The sequence below is a fragment of the Callithrix jacchus genome, chromosome 14, assembly GCF_049354715.1.
Source record: "Callithrix jacchus isolate 240 chromosome 14, calJac240_pri, whole genome shotgun sequence".
Classification (NCBI taxonomy): Eukaryota; Metazoa; Chordata; class Mammalia; order Primates; family Cebidae; genus Callithrix; species Callithrix jacchus.
The window spans coordinates 107,979,187-107,994,585 of NC_133515.1; the positions used below are offsets into that span (position 1 = coordinate 107,979,187).

General features: G+C 45.0%; 1 protein-coding gene across 9 annotated transcripts in view; it reads right to left on the minus strand.

Moving 5' to 3' along the window:
• RNF144A (ring finger protein 144A) overlaps positions 1-15,399 on the minus strand; it is a 163,032-nt gene that overhangs the window by 76,650 nt on the left and 70,983 nt on the right. For 5 of the 9 annotated variants that reach the window (XM_035273304.3, XM_035273301.3, XM_078350017.1 and 2 more), the window contains one exon: positions 6,773-6,918. The exons of 1 other annotated variant lie outside the window; for it this stretch is intronic. In XM_035273304.3, the coding sequence (XP_035129195.1) occupies positions 6,773-6,907 (135 nt within the window). In that variant the 5' untranslated portion in view covers positions 6,908-6,918. Of the gene's footprint in view, positions 1-988; positions 6,919-11,190; positions 11,345-15,399 lie in introns of those variants that run through there. 3 more of the 9 variants (XM_054245245.2, XM_035273300.3, XM_078350018.1) reach the window with 2 other exon arrangements.

The following is a 15,399-nucleotide window of genomic DNA, read 5'->3' on the forward strand; positions in this document are numbered from 1 at the left end:
TGTACACCGAGGCTGGGGGCACAGCCTGGTTGCTCTGGGCTGCAAATCTGTACAGGGTGCTGTGTTACTGTACTGAATACTGCAGGCAATTATAAGTATTTGCACATCTAAACTACGCTGCTAGGTATTTGCGCATCTAAACTACGCTGCTAGGTATTTGCGCATCTAAACTACGCTGCTAGGTATTTGCGCATCTAAACTACGCTGCTAGGTATTTGCGCATCTAAACTACGCTGCTAGGTATTTGCGCATCTAAACTACGCTGCTAGGTATTTGCGCATCTAAACTACGCTGCTAGGTATTTGCGCATCTAAACTACGCTGCTAGGTATTTGCGCATCTAAACTACGCTGCTAGGTATTTGCGCATCTAAACTACGCTGCTAGGTATTTGCGCATCTAAACTACGCTGCTAGGTATTTGCGCATCTAAACTACGCTGCTAGGTATTTGCGCATCTAAACTACGATGCTAAGTATTTGCACCCCTAAATTTCTAAACAGAGAAGAGGTTTAAAATATGCTATAAGAGATGTAAAATATCATATGCTTATATAGGGCACTTACCATGAATAGAGCTCACAGACCCGGGAGTTACTTCTGGGTGAGTGAGTGAGTGAGGAGTGAAAGTGAAGGCCTAGCTGTTGCTGCTACTACAGACTTTATACACACTCCACACGGAGGCTACGCTCAATTCATATGAACATTTCTCTCTTCAGTAAGTTAACCTTAGCCTCTTGTGACTTTTTTACTACGAAAATTTTTTCATTTTTTAAACTTTTTTATTGTCATAATAATATTCAGCCTAAAATACGAACACAACTGTACAAATATATACGTATATATTTAATATCCTTATTCTATAAGCTTTATGCTATTTTTAAATTTTTTTATTTTTTTAAAACTTTTTTTCTGTTAAAAACTAAGACACACACACACACATTAGCCTAGACCTACACACAGTCAGGATCAGCCACGTCACTGTCTCCCACCTCCACATCTTCTCTGAGTAGAAGGTCTTCGGGGCGGCAACACCACGGAGCTGTCATCTCATATGATATTAGTAACAATGCCTTCATCTGGATCCCTCCTATCACATCTCACTTACTTTTTCATAAGTAGTAGTACACTCTAAAATAATGATTTAAAAAGAACAGAATAGTAAATACTAGGCAGAATTCATCTTTCAGCTCCACCGGAAAATCTCACAGGCCCACCATGGTATCTGTGGTCTGTCACTAGGCAAAACATGGTGATGTGGGGCACGACTGTCTCTGTTGAGCTTTAAACTAGCAGAAACCTTAGCAAAGTCCTCTCAATCTGGCCCATCATGTCACATACCCCCTTTCCCTCGCTGGTCCCAGTGTGGTGGCTCTACCCATACATGCTTTCTCTAGGAGATAGATCAAATGCCCCTAAAGCCTTCCTAGGTTCTTCTGGCAGAATTCACTCTTCTCTGTGCTGTACCCCATTATCCATGCTGCAAATATTGCACTTCAAGCCCCCAATGGTCACAGCCCACACCTGCATCTCCTGCTGATCAAGGGACCAGGGGGGCAGGAATTATATCTTACCTAGGAGTCCAGGACACTTGGCACCAGCCAGGTGTTCAAAAATGAATAAAAAATTAAATGAATAAATATCCACTATGTACATGAGGAAGCACCCACTACGTGTGGTACCCATAATGCAAAGCTAACAGGGACATAAAGATGTGCAAAGGAAGACTATCCCCAAAATCAGTTGAAAGTTTCAGTGAGGAAATGCCACTTATTTCCTAATAAGTTACACAATCAGAAACTTGGGGTTTACGTAGCTTTTCCACAGCATACCAGGTAAATGACCTTGCAAATGTATAGGAAAAAACAAAATGATTGTATTATTTATCACCAGGCATGCTCCTGCTCAATACTTTATAGACATTATCCCATTTAATTTGTTCATGAGGTTAATCACATTTTAGAGGTGAATAAACCAAGGCTCAGAGAAGTTAGGATGCTTGCTGAAAATCACAGAGTTTGCAGGTAGCAGAGGCAGAGCAGAGATCTGAGCCTACACCACATAGCAATGTTCAACCACACAACTTAACCAACCATCTGGTCCCAACGTTTTATTTAAACCACTAAGAGTCACTTTCATTGTAGTTATTCCATAGGAAAGATTCTGTCTACTAAAAGTTACCTTTTTATTTAAGACAAGGTCTTGCTCTGCTGCCCGGGCTGGAATGCAGTGGTGCAATCATGGCTCACTGCAGCCTCAATCTCCTGGGCTCAAGCGATCCTCCTGCCTCAGCCTCCTGAGTAGCTTGGAGACACAGATGCCGCCACCACGCCCAGCTAATTTTTTTTATTTTTTGTAAAGACAAGGTTTCCCTATGTTGCCCAGAGTGGTCCTAAACTCCTGAGCTCAAATAATCCTCCTACCTCAGCCTCTCAAAGTGCTGGGATTACAGGTATGAACCACTGTGCCTGGGCAAAAAGTTACATTTTAATTTTAATTTTATTTTATTTATCATTACTATTTTTTTTTTGAGACTGAGTTTCACTTTTGTTGTCCAGGCGGGAGTACAATGGCACAGTCTTGGCTTAGTTCAAGTGATTCTCCCAGGTTCAAGTGATTCTCCTGCCTCAGCCTCCCGAGTAGCTGGAATTACAGGCATGTGTCACCACGCCTAGCTAATTTTTGTATTTTTAGTAGAGATGAGGTTTCACCATGTTTGCCAGCCTGGTTCTGAACTCCTGACCTCAGGTGATCCAACTGCCTTAGCCTCCCAAAGTGCTGGGATTACAGGCTTGAGTCACTGTGCCCGGCCAAAAGTTATATTTTTAAGTAACAACTTTCTATGATTATATATCAAAACCCTGTCATCTGGGTTCTAATGGCAAAATTCCTAAATGCAAATAAGTAGCTCGTATCAGAATAGATATAATTCAGGCTCAAAGCAAAAAAAAAAAAAAAAATATATATATATATATATATACACACATATATATAATTTATATATACATTTTAAATAAGTAATATATATATAAAATATATGTCTATACATAGTTTTATTTGGCTTATTCAATCTTGCCATGGTTAAGAAAATAACGTTCACTGGAATATTTTATTAAGAACTAATCGAAGTGTGGACATTTCTACCTTCCCAGATAACTAGGAAGTTATCCCATCCCATCCCTGGGATGGGACCACAGCACCTCCCGTTTTGAGCTTCACGTTTCCACCTTCTGGATGAGAGCCCCGTGTCTAGTTATGGCAGCTGTCAGAATGGAAACAACTCTGACAGCATAACACCACATAAACATTCTCAGGATAACTGTCAAATGCCGCAAGTGAAAGACAGACCTAAATGGCTCTAATATGCCCCATTTTAAGTTAAAACAGCTTCTACATTTTAGATTTCAGCCCGTAAGGAATCCCCAGGCCACTCCCCACACAGGTTGCATCTCTGACTGACACAGCGAACATGGGGTGGGCACTCATGGTGGGATAACAGTAGCCATATTTTCAAAATACACGTCCACAGTCCTTTCTCTCCTGCCAGTGCTCCAGCACGGAATTTGTTGGTTATATACTTACATGTCACTATTTTACACACAAATGTTCAGCTTTACACTTGGTCTTCTAAAGTTAGATTTCACACTAATCCAAATGGAACCATGTGAGCTATCGGGTAGTTCTCACCACCCCTAAGTTCCCAAGGCCTGGCACAGCACCTGGAGCATGTGATGGGCCCCCAGGCACAGGCTCTTGGGACCTCCAGAGAATCACCAAGAAGCCACCAGGCACCCTGCAAGCAAGGAAACCCCAGAGAACCTGCTTCAGGGGAGGGCCATATTAGCAATTGCCAGGCAGATCCCTTTCACACGGAAATACATCTAAGGAACGCAGGTGAGTGGACGGTACGTCTCTGGCTGTGGATATCTCGGCATGTTCCTCCTGCTCTTGGGCACCTGGAACACCTTGGTGGTGTGGGATGTGGACAGGGACGCAGCGTCAGTCGTTAGCAAACCTGCTGAACCACACAAATCATTTCTGAGTGCCTCTCTTGAGAAAAATCTTCCTCAGAAGACATTTAGGGAAAACTGCCCAAAGTCTGTTTTTATTCCTGCCGTTCTAAACCCAAACTTAGAAGCAAAATGAGAAAGAACTAGGCCTGCTGACTGCCTACCACATGTCAGGTACTTCACATATGTTCTTCCACTTGAACTTGGAGGTAAAATATTTTTATCTCCATTATACAGATGGGGTAAATGAGGCCTGCTCAGGTCAGAAACAGAGCTGACATTTCAGCACCAGGATGCCTAATGCCAAATGCCTTGCTTTTCCCTCCAGCCTTGTCCTCCTGGAGATAGTTACTTCAGCACTTAACTGTAATGTAGTAACTATTTTTGTAAGAGTGCCTCCCTCTTAGACAATTTTCTTCCTTCCCATGTCTGCACCCCCTACCAAGAAAAGGACAGTTGCAACTCCTCTGGCCACAGACTCCGGGCTCCTCCCCACGACCTGCCCCCAGCTTGGGGTGACCTGCAGCACACACAGAGGGGAAGGAGCGCCACCGAAGCCATCAGGGAACCCAGACACCTCCTCCCTTCTCAATCTGCAACAACACAGGTGCTTCCTTCTCTTCACACCACAGTGAGCTAAGGACAGAGGCTGAAATATTTTCAACATTTCCATTTTTAGTAAAACTTGTAAAAAAAAATCACAGCTGTGCCCCTGCTTCTTGGTATTCTCAGCAACCTCTTATGGAGAACACAATGCTAGCTTCTTCCTTTCATATCCATTGACTTCAATTAGGCTTTTGGTCTCAATTTGAGTGGGTTATTTGTTTTTACTACAATTTCCTAGAAATAGAAAACTAAAACAACAGTAACAAAAGTGAAAGCCTCAGCAAAAAGGCTAGGGAGAATGAACTATCTCAAGGGTAAGCACACAAGCTATGGCCTCTGACAGCAGGCAGGCGACTGACTGCAGAGACCGTGAATGTCCCCCAGGCATTTTTGGCTGAGGGGTATCCATTCAATCAGTTCAAAAGATGTCCTTTCAGGCAAGAGGAGGTGATTTTACACAAAGCTCATTACTGAATCCACCTTGACAGGGTCTACCATCCTAACTCACCTAGAAATGACAATGAGCCCCATTCACCGTGTTAATAGGATGGAGATCGATCTCCCTCCTGTCCTTCTCCATCTCAGAAAAATGTCAAAAGCAACTCCCTTTCCTTCAGGTTGGAGCTACATTCCCAGTGCTTTAATGAGGCACATTTGTTGGACAGCAGCTACAGTTACTGAGATCAATGCACTTCAATCCATGAGCCAGATGAGCTCTCCTGGGTCGTGCACTAAACTAGGTGCTAGATGGACAGAGAACAGGCCAGAAATTCTTCCGCCCTTAAGAAAGTCTGAATCTAGCATAAACAAGAAACAGAAGACACAGGCTTAAATGTCTGTAAAGCTCCCTCTCCTTATCTATAAAAGATAAAAATATTTGCTGTGCCTACATACCAAGGGCACGATGAGGCACAAATAGAATAAAGTCTGAAAGCTCTGCAAGAAAGACGAAGGCAACAGTGCACAGGTTGGGACAGACTGTCCGAGTGACAGATTATAATCCAGGCATTTGAAAAACTCACAGGGAAGCCGTCTACACCATCCACGTGTAACAGCAGTTAAATTCAGAAGCAATTTTTTTTGGAAGACAGTTTTTCATTTTTCTTTTCTGTACTTTTTAAAATGATAAATGTTGTGTTTTTCAGCTTCATTTAGTTATAATTGATAAAGTGTCCATTTTATACTTAAAATGAACAGTGTGATGCTTTGATATATATATATATATTTTATATACATGCATATACCATAAAACCATCAACTAATTAAATATCCATCATCTCACATAGTTACGAATTTGTCTGTGTGTAATGAGAATACTTAAGATCTATCTTCATAGAAACTTTCAAGTATACAAAACAGTGTGATCAACTACAGTTGTTATGCTGTACGTTAGGTCTCTAGAACTTACTCAACCTGCATAACTGCAAGGTCACACCCTCTGACCTATCTCCTCACTCCCTGCGAACTCCTGGCAACTCCCATCCTACTTCCTGTTCCTATGCATTCGCTTTATTTTTTCATTCGTTCCTTGAATGGACAGAAACAATAAGCAAAAGTCAATGAGATTAACAAAAGTAAACCTCACACATTCATTTATCTTTTCTGATAGACAAAATTTAAGGTTTGAGTTTGACTCAAACCCCAAACTTCTTGACTTGGAAGTCTCTATATTCACTAAGCACCAAAGGATCATCTGGCCCCAAAAGAATGCTGCCTACATCATAACAAATATCAAATGTGATTTAAAAATATCTACTTTCTGGTTCAGCACAAAACCAGTGAAAGACTAATGACTAAAGACTAATGACTGATTAGCTACACGCATCACTGGCACTGCCGCGACCCCGGGCACATTGATTATTGAAATACATTTGATACAAGGTGTGGAAGCTTTCGCTGTGCAGCAAGGAGAACATGCATATCACTAGCTTCTAAAAGCAATTGCTTTTGCACCACAAGCGACTGGAATGGAAATCTTCGACTTTGGGAGCCTGCCTGACTTACAGAAGAATTCTTCCAAGAACTGTGTGAAGGCCTCAACAAGAAGACTCCACTGTCAGGCAAAATGTAGTCCAAAGGTTTGCCTAGTGTCCCTGAAAATGAAAGCAAAACGCTCATCCTAAAATCACTGTAACATATATTATATCCAAAAAGACCAACCAGGGTACAGAAGATGCATTGGCACTGGGCGATGGTTGTCATCTGCTCCACTGGGTACTCCCCGAGACAGAGCTTGCAAGATACCAGCGGGTCGAGGGCCAGGTCCCAGGTGGGCCGGTACCTTGCTGTGGTCATCGCAGAACAGTCTGAAATGAGAGAAGCATGGAAGGTCAGACCTCCGCACCCCTGGCGTCCACCTGCTCTGTGGCAGGAGTCACATCTCCTGGCTGTTGCTGGGGCCCAGGGTGGCGGCCAACTGACCATTGATGGGGCCCAGAGCATCTGGATGCTCTGAGCGGTTTTGTTTTGTTTTTTTTTTAAATGGAATCTCACTCTATCGCCCAGGCTGTTGTGCAGTGGTGTGATCTCAGCTCACTGCAACCTCCGCCCACTGGGTTCAAGTGATTCTCCTGCCTCAGCCTCCCAAGTAGCTGGGACTTCAGGCACAGGCCACCACACCCGGCTTTTTGTATTTTCAGTAGAGACAGGGTTTCACCATGTTAGCCAGGGTGGTCTCAATCTCCTGACCTTGTGATCCACCCACCTCGGCCTCCCAAGCTCTGAGAAATTTTAACCAGGGGTGCCTGACTTGGGTCTGTGAGTGGCTTCCTTACCATTCTAATAGTAACTTTCAAGTCTACCCTCAAAATGCCAAAGGACTCACCCATACACCCGTCCTCCTCCCTCCCACTGATGTACGTTTTAGTAACACCCTGCCAACCTGGGTCCTAACCCAGGAGGGCGAAACCTTCGCCATCTCAGAAGAGAAGCTTTTGCTAAAATACTTATTGCTTGGATTTAACTGTCCTCCAGTGTTAAAGACATGGCAAACATGAGGACAAGCCTGGGTGGAAGGGTCAGAGCAGAAAGCCTCGGTGAGGGCAGCGAGACTTGAGTTTTCCGGGCAGCCGGAAAGGAGGTGGACATTGAATAGAAGAAAGGTCACAGCATCTTTCACCAGAAGACAGGGTACAAGGGTCACAGGGAGGGGCAGGACCAGCGCTATGCTCTGTGATCGGACAGAACTCCATTTCTAAAACTCCCTCTGCCCATAAACAGACACTTCCCTAACCACTCTCAGCCTCAGCTGGCTCATCCCTGCCATCGAGCGATAATCCCCTCTCACAGAGGTGTCCTGAGAATGAAGTGACATCATAGAAAGGGTTGGCCACACACAGCGAGTGCTCAGGAAAATCCCTTCCTCCCTGTGAGGGTTAACACTGAGTGTCAACTTGATTGGATTGAAGGATGCAAAGTACTGTTCCTGGGTGTGCCTGTGAGGGTGTTGCCATTTGAGTCAGTGGACTGGGGAGGCAGACCCGCCCTCAGCCAGGGTGCGCACCATCGAATCAGCTGCCAGCACAGTCAGAATAAAAATCAGGCAGAAAAACGTGGGAAGACTAGACTGGCTGAATCTTCTGTCTTTGAATCTCGAGTATCAAACTCCAAGTTCCTCAGCTCTGGGACTCTTGGACCTTTGACAGCAGCCTGAAGGCTGCACTCTTGGTTCCCTACTTTTGAGGTATGGGGGCATGGACAGGCTTCCTTGCTCCTCAGCTTGCAGACATCCTATTGTGGGACCTCACCTTGTGATCATGTGAGTCAGCACCGCATCATAAACTCCCCTTTATCTAAACATCTATCTTGTTAGTTCTGGCCCTCTACAGGGCCTCAAGTAAATCACTCCCCTTCCCCTGTGATGCCTCCTTCAGCCATAGCTTAGCAGGCAGAGAACGTGGTGATGCCGCTTTGCGCAAAGCTAAGTGTGGGACTTACTGTCACTTGAGTAGTGAATTCCCAGGGTCAAGGAGCTGTCCTGACTTAAGAAAAAAAATCACAACATCCCTTTCTCAATTTTTGTGACTCACAGCTCCCTGGGTGCCGCTGAGTGAACATTTGGTTAGTAAAACTCACCTGCTGAGTTCTACAAGGCACGAGGAGGGAGAAGACACGTGTGGCCCAGAAGGAAGTGCCTTCAGGGTCCTGAAAGCTCACCCAGCAGATGGGACCCAGTGACGCAGGACAAAGGACGTGAGAGGCGAAAATGAGCCAGATTCGGGGAGGAGACCCTGCTATCAGAGCTCAAGCCACTGAGGGGGCGGCTGAAGGCGGCCTGGGATCTGCACTGGGAATCCGTGCAGGCCTTCGGCATCGGGGGCGGGAGTGGGCCGCAGTCGGAGGGGCCCCTTCCAAGGGCAGCAGATGCCTGTGAGTCACTCAGTCTAAAATATGTGTGTCTTCCTTGTTACAAAAGGACTCCTTGACGCAAATTCCAGGAGCTTTGGGCAGGCTAGCACTTTCAAGATAATGTAAGCAAGCATCCTGATTTGACCTCAAGCTGGTGGGTCCTGAGGAGTGAGGTAACTGGAGGCATCACGCAGCTCTCTGGGGCTGCAGGGGGTGCAGATATCAAGGCGTCTCTCCTCTCCAAGGTCATTTTCATTTGGATCATTGCTCTACACCTTGAATTTTATGATTATGCTTATGCTAATACTTATGCTTGTCATCGCTTTAAATCTCTACATGGGTTTTTCTGGGTCCTAAGCTGATGGGCCTTGACATTGTTCTTTACATTTCTTCGTATCTTTTACTGTTTTAATACTTAATAATTTTTTTTAAGTAGCATCTCTTAAAGTTCACTGGACAACGTGATAACTATGTTTTAAAATGCTGGCTGGCCCTAAATTGGATCACGAACCTCAGCCCTGGGCACTGGGGCTTGAGGCAGGCTGCAGAGATCAGTCAAGACTGGAAATGTTTCAATAGGGCTGGGGCTGCCAATTGGCTCCTCTGGCCTGGAGACCTGGGGAGAGCTTGCTGTTGACCATGCTGAAAAGGCACAGGGTACGGGTTCTGCCGAGCTGCAGGGGAAGTTGTAGGATAAAGGGTTTGCGCTTTGCAATCAAGCAGACTGGGCTTCAGATTCCTTTTTTTGGCCACTTGGTTATGTGATGTAGAAGAAATTGCATAACTGACTTTACTTCTGTGAACTTCACTTTTGTTTTTGTTCCCCCCCCCTCCCCCGTAATATATTTACAAGTTTCTGGGAGATACTACGAGCTTGGTTAGTGGAAGTCATTACAATGTCAGCTTAGCAAGCTTAGACTTTAACGTACATAGATGAAATGGATAAAACAAGCTCTTGGGCAGACATTATATGGTAAAATTCGGCATTTAGGAAGCTCATGCAGTGGAGAAAATTTTTAGAAGAATCAAACATCAAAACCTCCTAAAGCCTCCTCCCTTATCCTCAGCCACGCAGTAATGCTCCCAGCCTGGACGTCACCCGAGAACGCATTACCAAATGGCAGAGCCTAACCACCCCACGTGGGGCCCCTGAATCCCTGCCTCCATCCCACGGGAACAGCTCCCTGCCCACAAGCCAGCTCCAGCCTCTGTCCTGGACCATTGCCCTACCCCATCGTGCTTCTTCCTAAGACAATTCTCTCTCTTTCCAGCTTCAGATCTGGGCTCCTTTTCCTGTTTACAGCCCCTCTGTCGTGACCCCTGGCACGGTGTACAGGGCTCCATCTGTCTGACTGCCTTTCTGTTTGGACCATGATTTCTTATTCAGCCCCCAGTGGCTTCCCCTGTCCTGGGCACAGGTCGGCCTGTGGCCCTCACCTCCCACTCCCCCAGCAAGCCCCATAAGCTGGATTTGAAGCAGGTCACATTCCTATTTCCAGGAATCATATCGCTATTCTTTCCCCAACAGAATACACAGCCTCTGAGGTGCGCTAAAAATCATGATTCAAACGGTGACAACAGGATATATTTTACAGAAAAAAAAAAAGGTCTATATTGTCTAAATCCATCACGGACCTTCCCTACACACAGGATGGCCTTAATATGATTTTGCAAACAGTCAACAGCTGCGAACTTGCAATCAGATTGTGCTACGAGAATCACAATGCACAATAAAAGAAAGCGCAGTCTTTGTTTTCCTAATGTGAATGTCAAGTCATATGAAATGGCAAGCTGTTTCAAGAACATCTGGTCCATTATAAGTATTATTCGATTTAAGCAATTCAAAAAGCGTATGAGGCAATTTACTTATTAAGCATGACTGAGGCTGTGCAAAGGATTGTGCCTTGTGATGGAAGAGGTAGAGACACAAGAAGAGAGAGCTGAAGAGAAAATAGTCAATTGAGGGAGAGATCTGGCAGATTCATGTGAGGTCCAATGTGGTTATTTGGCCAGAACTATCCCACCTCTGAGCCCCAGGGCTACAGACCTCTGTGGGCTCCTATTCTTCCCACGTTTTCTCCTTCCAAGCAAACCTGGGAAAGGGCAGGCAGCTGCCATCCAGTCATCATCCACCTGTTACTCTCACGACTTCCTCCAGCAGGTCCCTGCTCTCCTCCATCTGCCTGGGACACACTCACATTTCCTCCCCAGCCTAACTCCCTTCTCCTTACCCACCACTCCTCCACAGCCCACGAAGCCTGCACACCCAGCGTCAGCCCCGGCGCTGTGTGGCATCTCCTCTGATTCTCACATCTCTCAGCTGTCTCTCCTGTCCCTGGGTCTCTGCTGTGTGTGACCCACCGGGATTCTTGAGCTGTGCTCTCTGAGCAGCAGCAGCAATCAGCATCAGCATCACCTGAGAACTTGCTGGAATGTAACTGGTTGGGCTCCAACCCAGACTCATTAAAACAGAAACTCTGGGGAGGTGGGTGGGCAGGCACAGTGATCTGTTTCCATGAGGCTGGCGGGAATTCTGATGCACAACAAAGCCTGAGAACCGCTGTTGTGTATCCTTCCACTCCACAGCATTTCCACCCAGGTCCATCTGACTCAAGTCTGTGTGGGCTGAAGCCCATCTAACGCGCAGTTCTTCAACAATACCAAAACTCAGCTGTCGTGTCTACAAGGCACGGGGCCAGACTCTCATAGTAACTCTCATTTCTTCTGGGTAAGTGTGGCTTTGGAAGTCCACCATGTCACCAGTCCTTCTGGGTAAGTGTGGCCTTCAAAGTGTGACATATGTATGAATTTATCTCCCCAACTTGATGTTCCATTATTCAGGGTAGGAACTATGTTCTAGCCTTCTGGACAGTGGTCACAGCAGACATTCCATAATTATACCAAAAATTATATATGTGTGTGTGTGTGTGTGTGTGTGTGTGACAGCAACCTGCTAAATGTGCATCAGACACTGTGCTTACCATTTTCATACACGACTGCATTTCTCTGCACAATGACTTTGAGACTTTGATAGTTTGCTATTATTCAAATCTTGCCAACGAGTAAACCAAGGTTCAGAGAGGATGAGGGTAACCTGTACAAACATACAAGGCTATTCAGTCACAGTCTGTGTGGCCCTCAGACACAGGCATGTGCCAAACCTCCTCTGTGTATCCTCATCAGCTGAGTGAGACAGAGCCTTTTGGAACTGTAGAGATAGAAGATAAACCAAATTCAGTTTTGCTTCTGAGCTTCCTGGGCTTAACTTGAGCACATTCAGATCGGCGGTGCCTGGGAAAAGCAACATCTTCATAATTTGGAGCTGTCAGCTGCAGCAGAAATTGGAGAATTGTGGCTGAGTAGAAAGCTGGCTGTAAAAGAGTTGGCTTATTCAAGTGTATGGTTTCATGATGTTTAGGAAAGTGCTTGGACGCTGTCTCCTCCCAAGCAGATGATACCTACCTCAACGATAAAAACGTAACTATTTCCAGCAATCGCACTCCTAGTTTCCCAGCTAATGTGAAAACTTATGTTCACATGAAAACTTGCACATGCATGCTTATAGCAGCTCAACTGTAACTGCCAAAACTTGGAAACAACCGAGCTGTCTTTCAGTAGGTGAATGGACAGACCCTGGTATATCCAGACAGTGGAATATTATTTGGCTCTAAAAAATAATCCATCAAGCTAAGAAAAACCATGGGAGAAATTTAAATGCACATTGCTACACGAAAGAAGCGAATCTGAAAAGGCTGCACACATATGATTCCAACTCTATGACATTCTGCAAAAGGCAAAACTACGAGGACAATGAAAAGGTCAGTGGTTGCCAGGGATCATGGGGAGGGAGGGACACTTGGGCAGAGCACAGAGTATTTAGGAGAGTGCAACTATTCAGTATGAAGCATAACGTGATTACATGTCATTATCCATCTGTCAAAACCCACAGAATCGGCAACACTAATGGTGAGTGAAACCTGATGTCAACTATGGACTAAATTGTGCCCCTCAGCAAATTTGTATGTTGAAACCCTAACCCCCATTGTGACTATATCTGGAGATTTAGCACATCTAGAAGTCTATCTATCTATCTATCTATCTATCTATCTATCTATCTATCTATCTAGGTGTGTGTGTGTGTGTGTGTGTGTGTGTGTGTGTGTGTGTGTGATTTTATATATATGGTCTTTAGGAAGGAATGAAGGTTAAATGAGATCATAAGGGTGAGACCGTAATCCAATAGGACTGTGGAGTTACAAGAAGAAAAGAGAGCCCCCATTCTCCTTCTTGGCCATGTGAGGACACAGTGAGAAGGCAGCGTCTGCAAGCCAGGGGGTGTCCTCACCAGAACCCAAGCACGCCGGCACCCTCCTCTCAGACCTCCAGCCTCCAGAACTGCAAGAAAATAAATTTCTGTTGTTGCAGCCCTGTGGTCGATGGTATTTTGTTACAGTAGCCCCAGCTGAGTACCATAGGAAACTATGAACCTTGGGAGAGAATGCTGATCAATGGATATTCATTAATTGTAACAAATGTGCCACTGTGGTATGGGATGATAGCTAGTTGTGTGTATGTGGGGATGGGGTGTATGGAAACTCTGTATTATCCATTCAATCTGGTTTGAACCTAAAACTGCTGTAAAACATAAGGTCTTTTTTTTTTTTTTTTTTTTAAAGAAAGGGGTACTACTGTATGATTCTAATTATATGACATTCAGTTAAAGGCAAAACCCTAGTCAGCAAACAGATCAGTGGTTACTGGTGGCTTGGAGAGGGCTGGGAGAGCAGAGGAGGCTTGAATGGCTGAGTGCCGGGGGTTTTCAGGGCAATAAAACTATTCTGTATGATACTGCAACAATAGACACAGGACACTCTGCACTTACAAAACCCATGAAAAAGAACTTTACAGTACAAAGAGTGAGCCTTAAATGCATGCAATTCTTAAAGAATCATTGTGGAGGGCAGGGGCATGGCAGGATGGGACGTAGACTGTGACGAAGGTTCCACCGGTATTATAAGCGGCTGGGGAAAGGTGCTGACTGAGGTGATTTCAGGAATGGGGTGAACCTGTAATAACAATAGCCAAGTTCATATATGCACTGCTCTCTAGGTGACGAAGCTGCCTGCTGCAGGGCATGGGTTAACAATGCTGAAACACTGTCCCTTTACACTGGAAGGGAACATATAAGTAAAGGGAAGGTAGATGGTGGGATCCAGGTTTCTCACTGTTGCAGTGGAAGGTCTCTGATAAGCAAAGGTGCTCATGGAATAGAGTTGGCCTCATCAGTAGGAACTCACGTTCGGCTTCATATAGATTCAGTTGGGTACATACAGTAATATATATAGATTTGTGGGCACACACAAGTTAGTGTATACACATACGTTTCCTTGTTCTAGCAGGTGACAGGGCACAGAAGGACTGACATCCTAGCTTGCAACAAGCACATCTAGTGCCCAGATCTTGATTCTAACACGGCGTTCCAGTTACCGAAACTAGGGTTCACTGGACAAACAGCAGATTCTAGGACTGGGGCAGGGCATTCAAGTTGAGCTGGAGGATGGCCAAATAATATAGGAGCCAACTGAAAAGCTCCCAATGGCTGTAGCTAAAAAAACAGAGCAACAAAATAGCATGAATTAGAGCCCAGAGTAGAAAATACATCCCCATGAGCCCATACTCAGATAAATGAGAGAAAAGACACATCTCTCATGCAGAAAATTCCACATACTTTTTGTAGATGCTCTGCCCTCAAGGAAGTGGAGCCTAACTCCTGATTCTGGAGTGGGCTGTACAGAATGACTTCTTTCCAAAGCGTGTGGTTTGCAAAGAGTGGAAAAAGGAGCTTACAAGTGTTGAAAGGACAAACGCTGCCTCCGTGAGGTGACCCTGACAGCATCAGGGATGGCTGCGCACGTGGATGGTGTTGACAGTGGCCACTCCCCCCACGCCCACCAGGATGTGATGAGAGTAAGGCTTCACCTCTGGGGTCTTCCTCTCAAAATCAGTAACCCTGTCTTCTTATGAGAAGAGCATCACATAAATCCCGATTCAAGCATATTCTACAAAATCCCTAACCAAAAATTGTTAAAGTCTTCAATGGAAGCCTGAGAAACTGCCCCAGTGGGAGAGGAATCTCAGGGGACAAGACTCTTAAATGCAATGAGAGAACTTGGAACAGAAAAAGGACATTGGGTAAAAACTCAAGAAACAGGACTGAAGTGGGTACTTGAGTTGATGAGCATGTAACAGCATTAGTTCAATATTGTGACAAATGTACTCAACTAATGCGAGATGTTAGCAGAGGAAGCCGGAACTCTCTGTACTACCTGTGTCGTTTTCTAAATCTAAATCCGTATCGGTCCATCTAAATCTGAATCTAAAACATCTAAACTGCCCCAAAATAAAAGTTTATTTTTAAATGAAACACTTTGACACTAAAA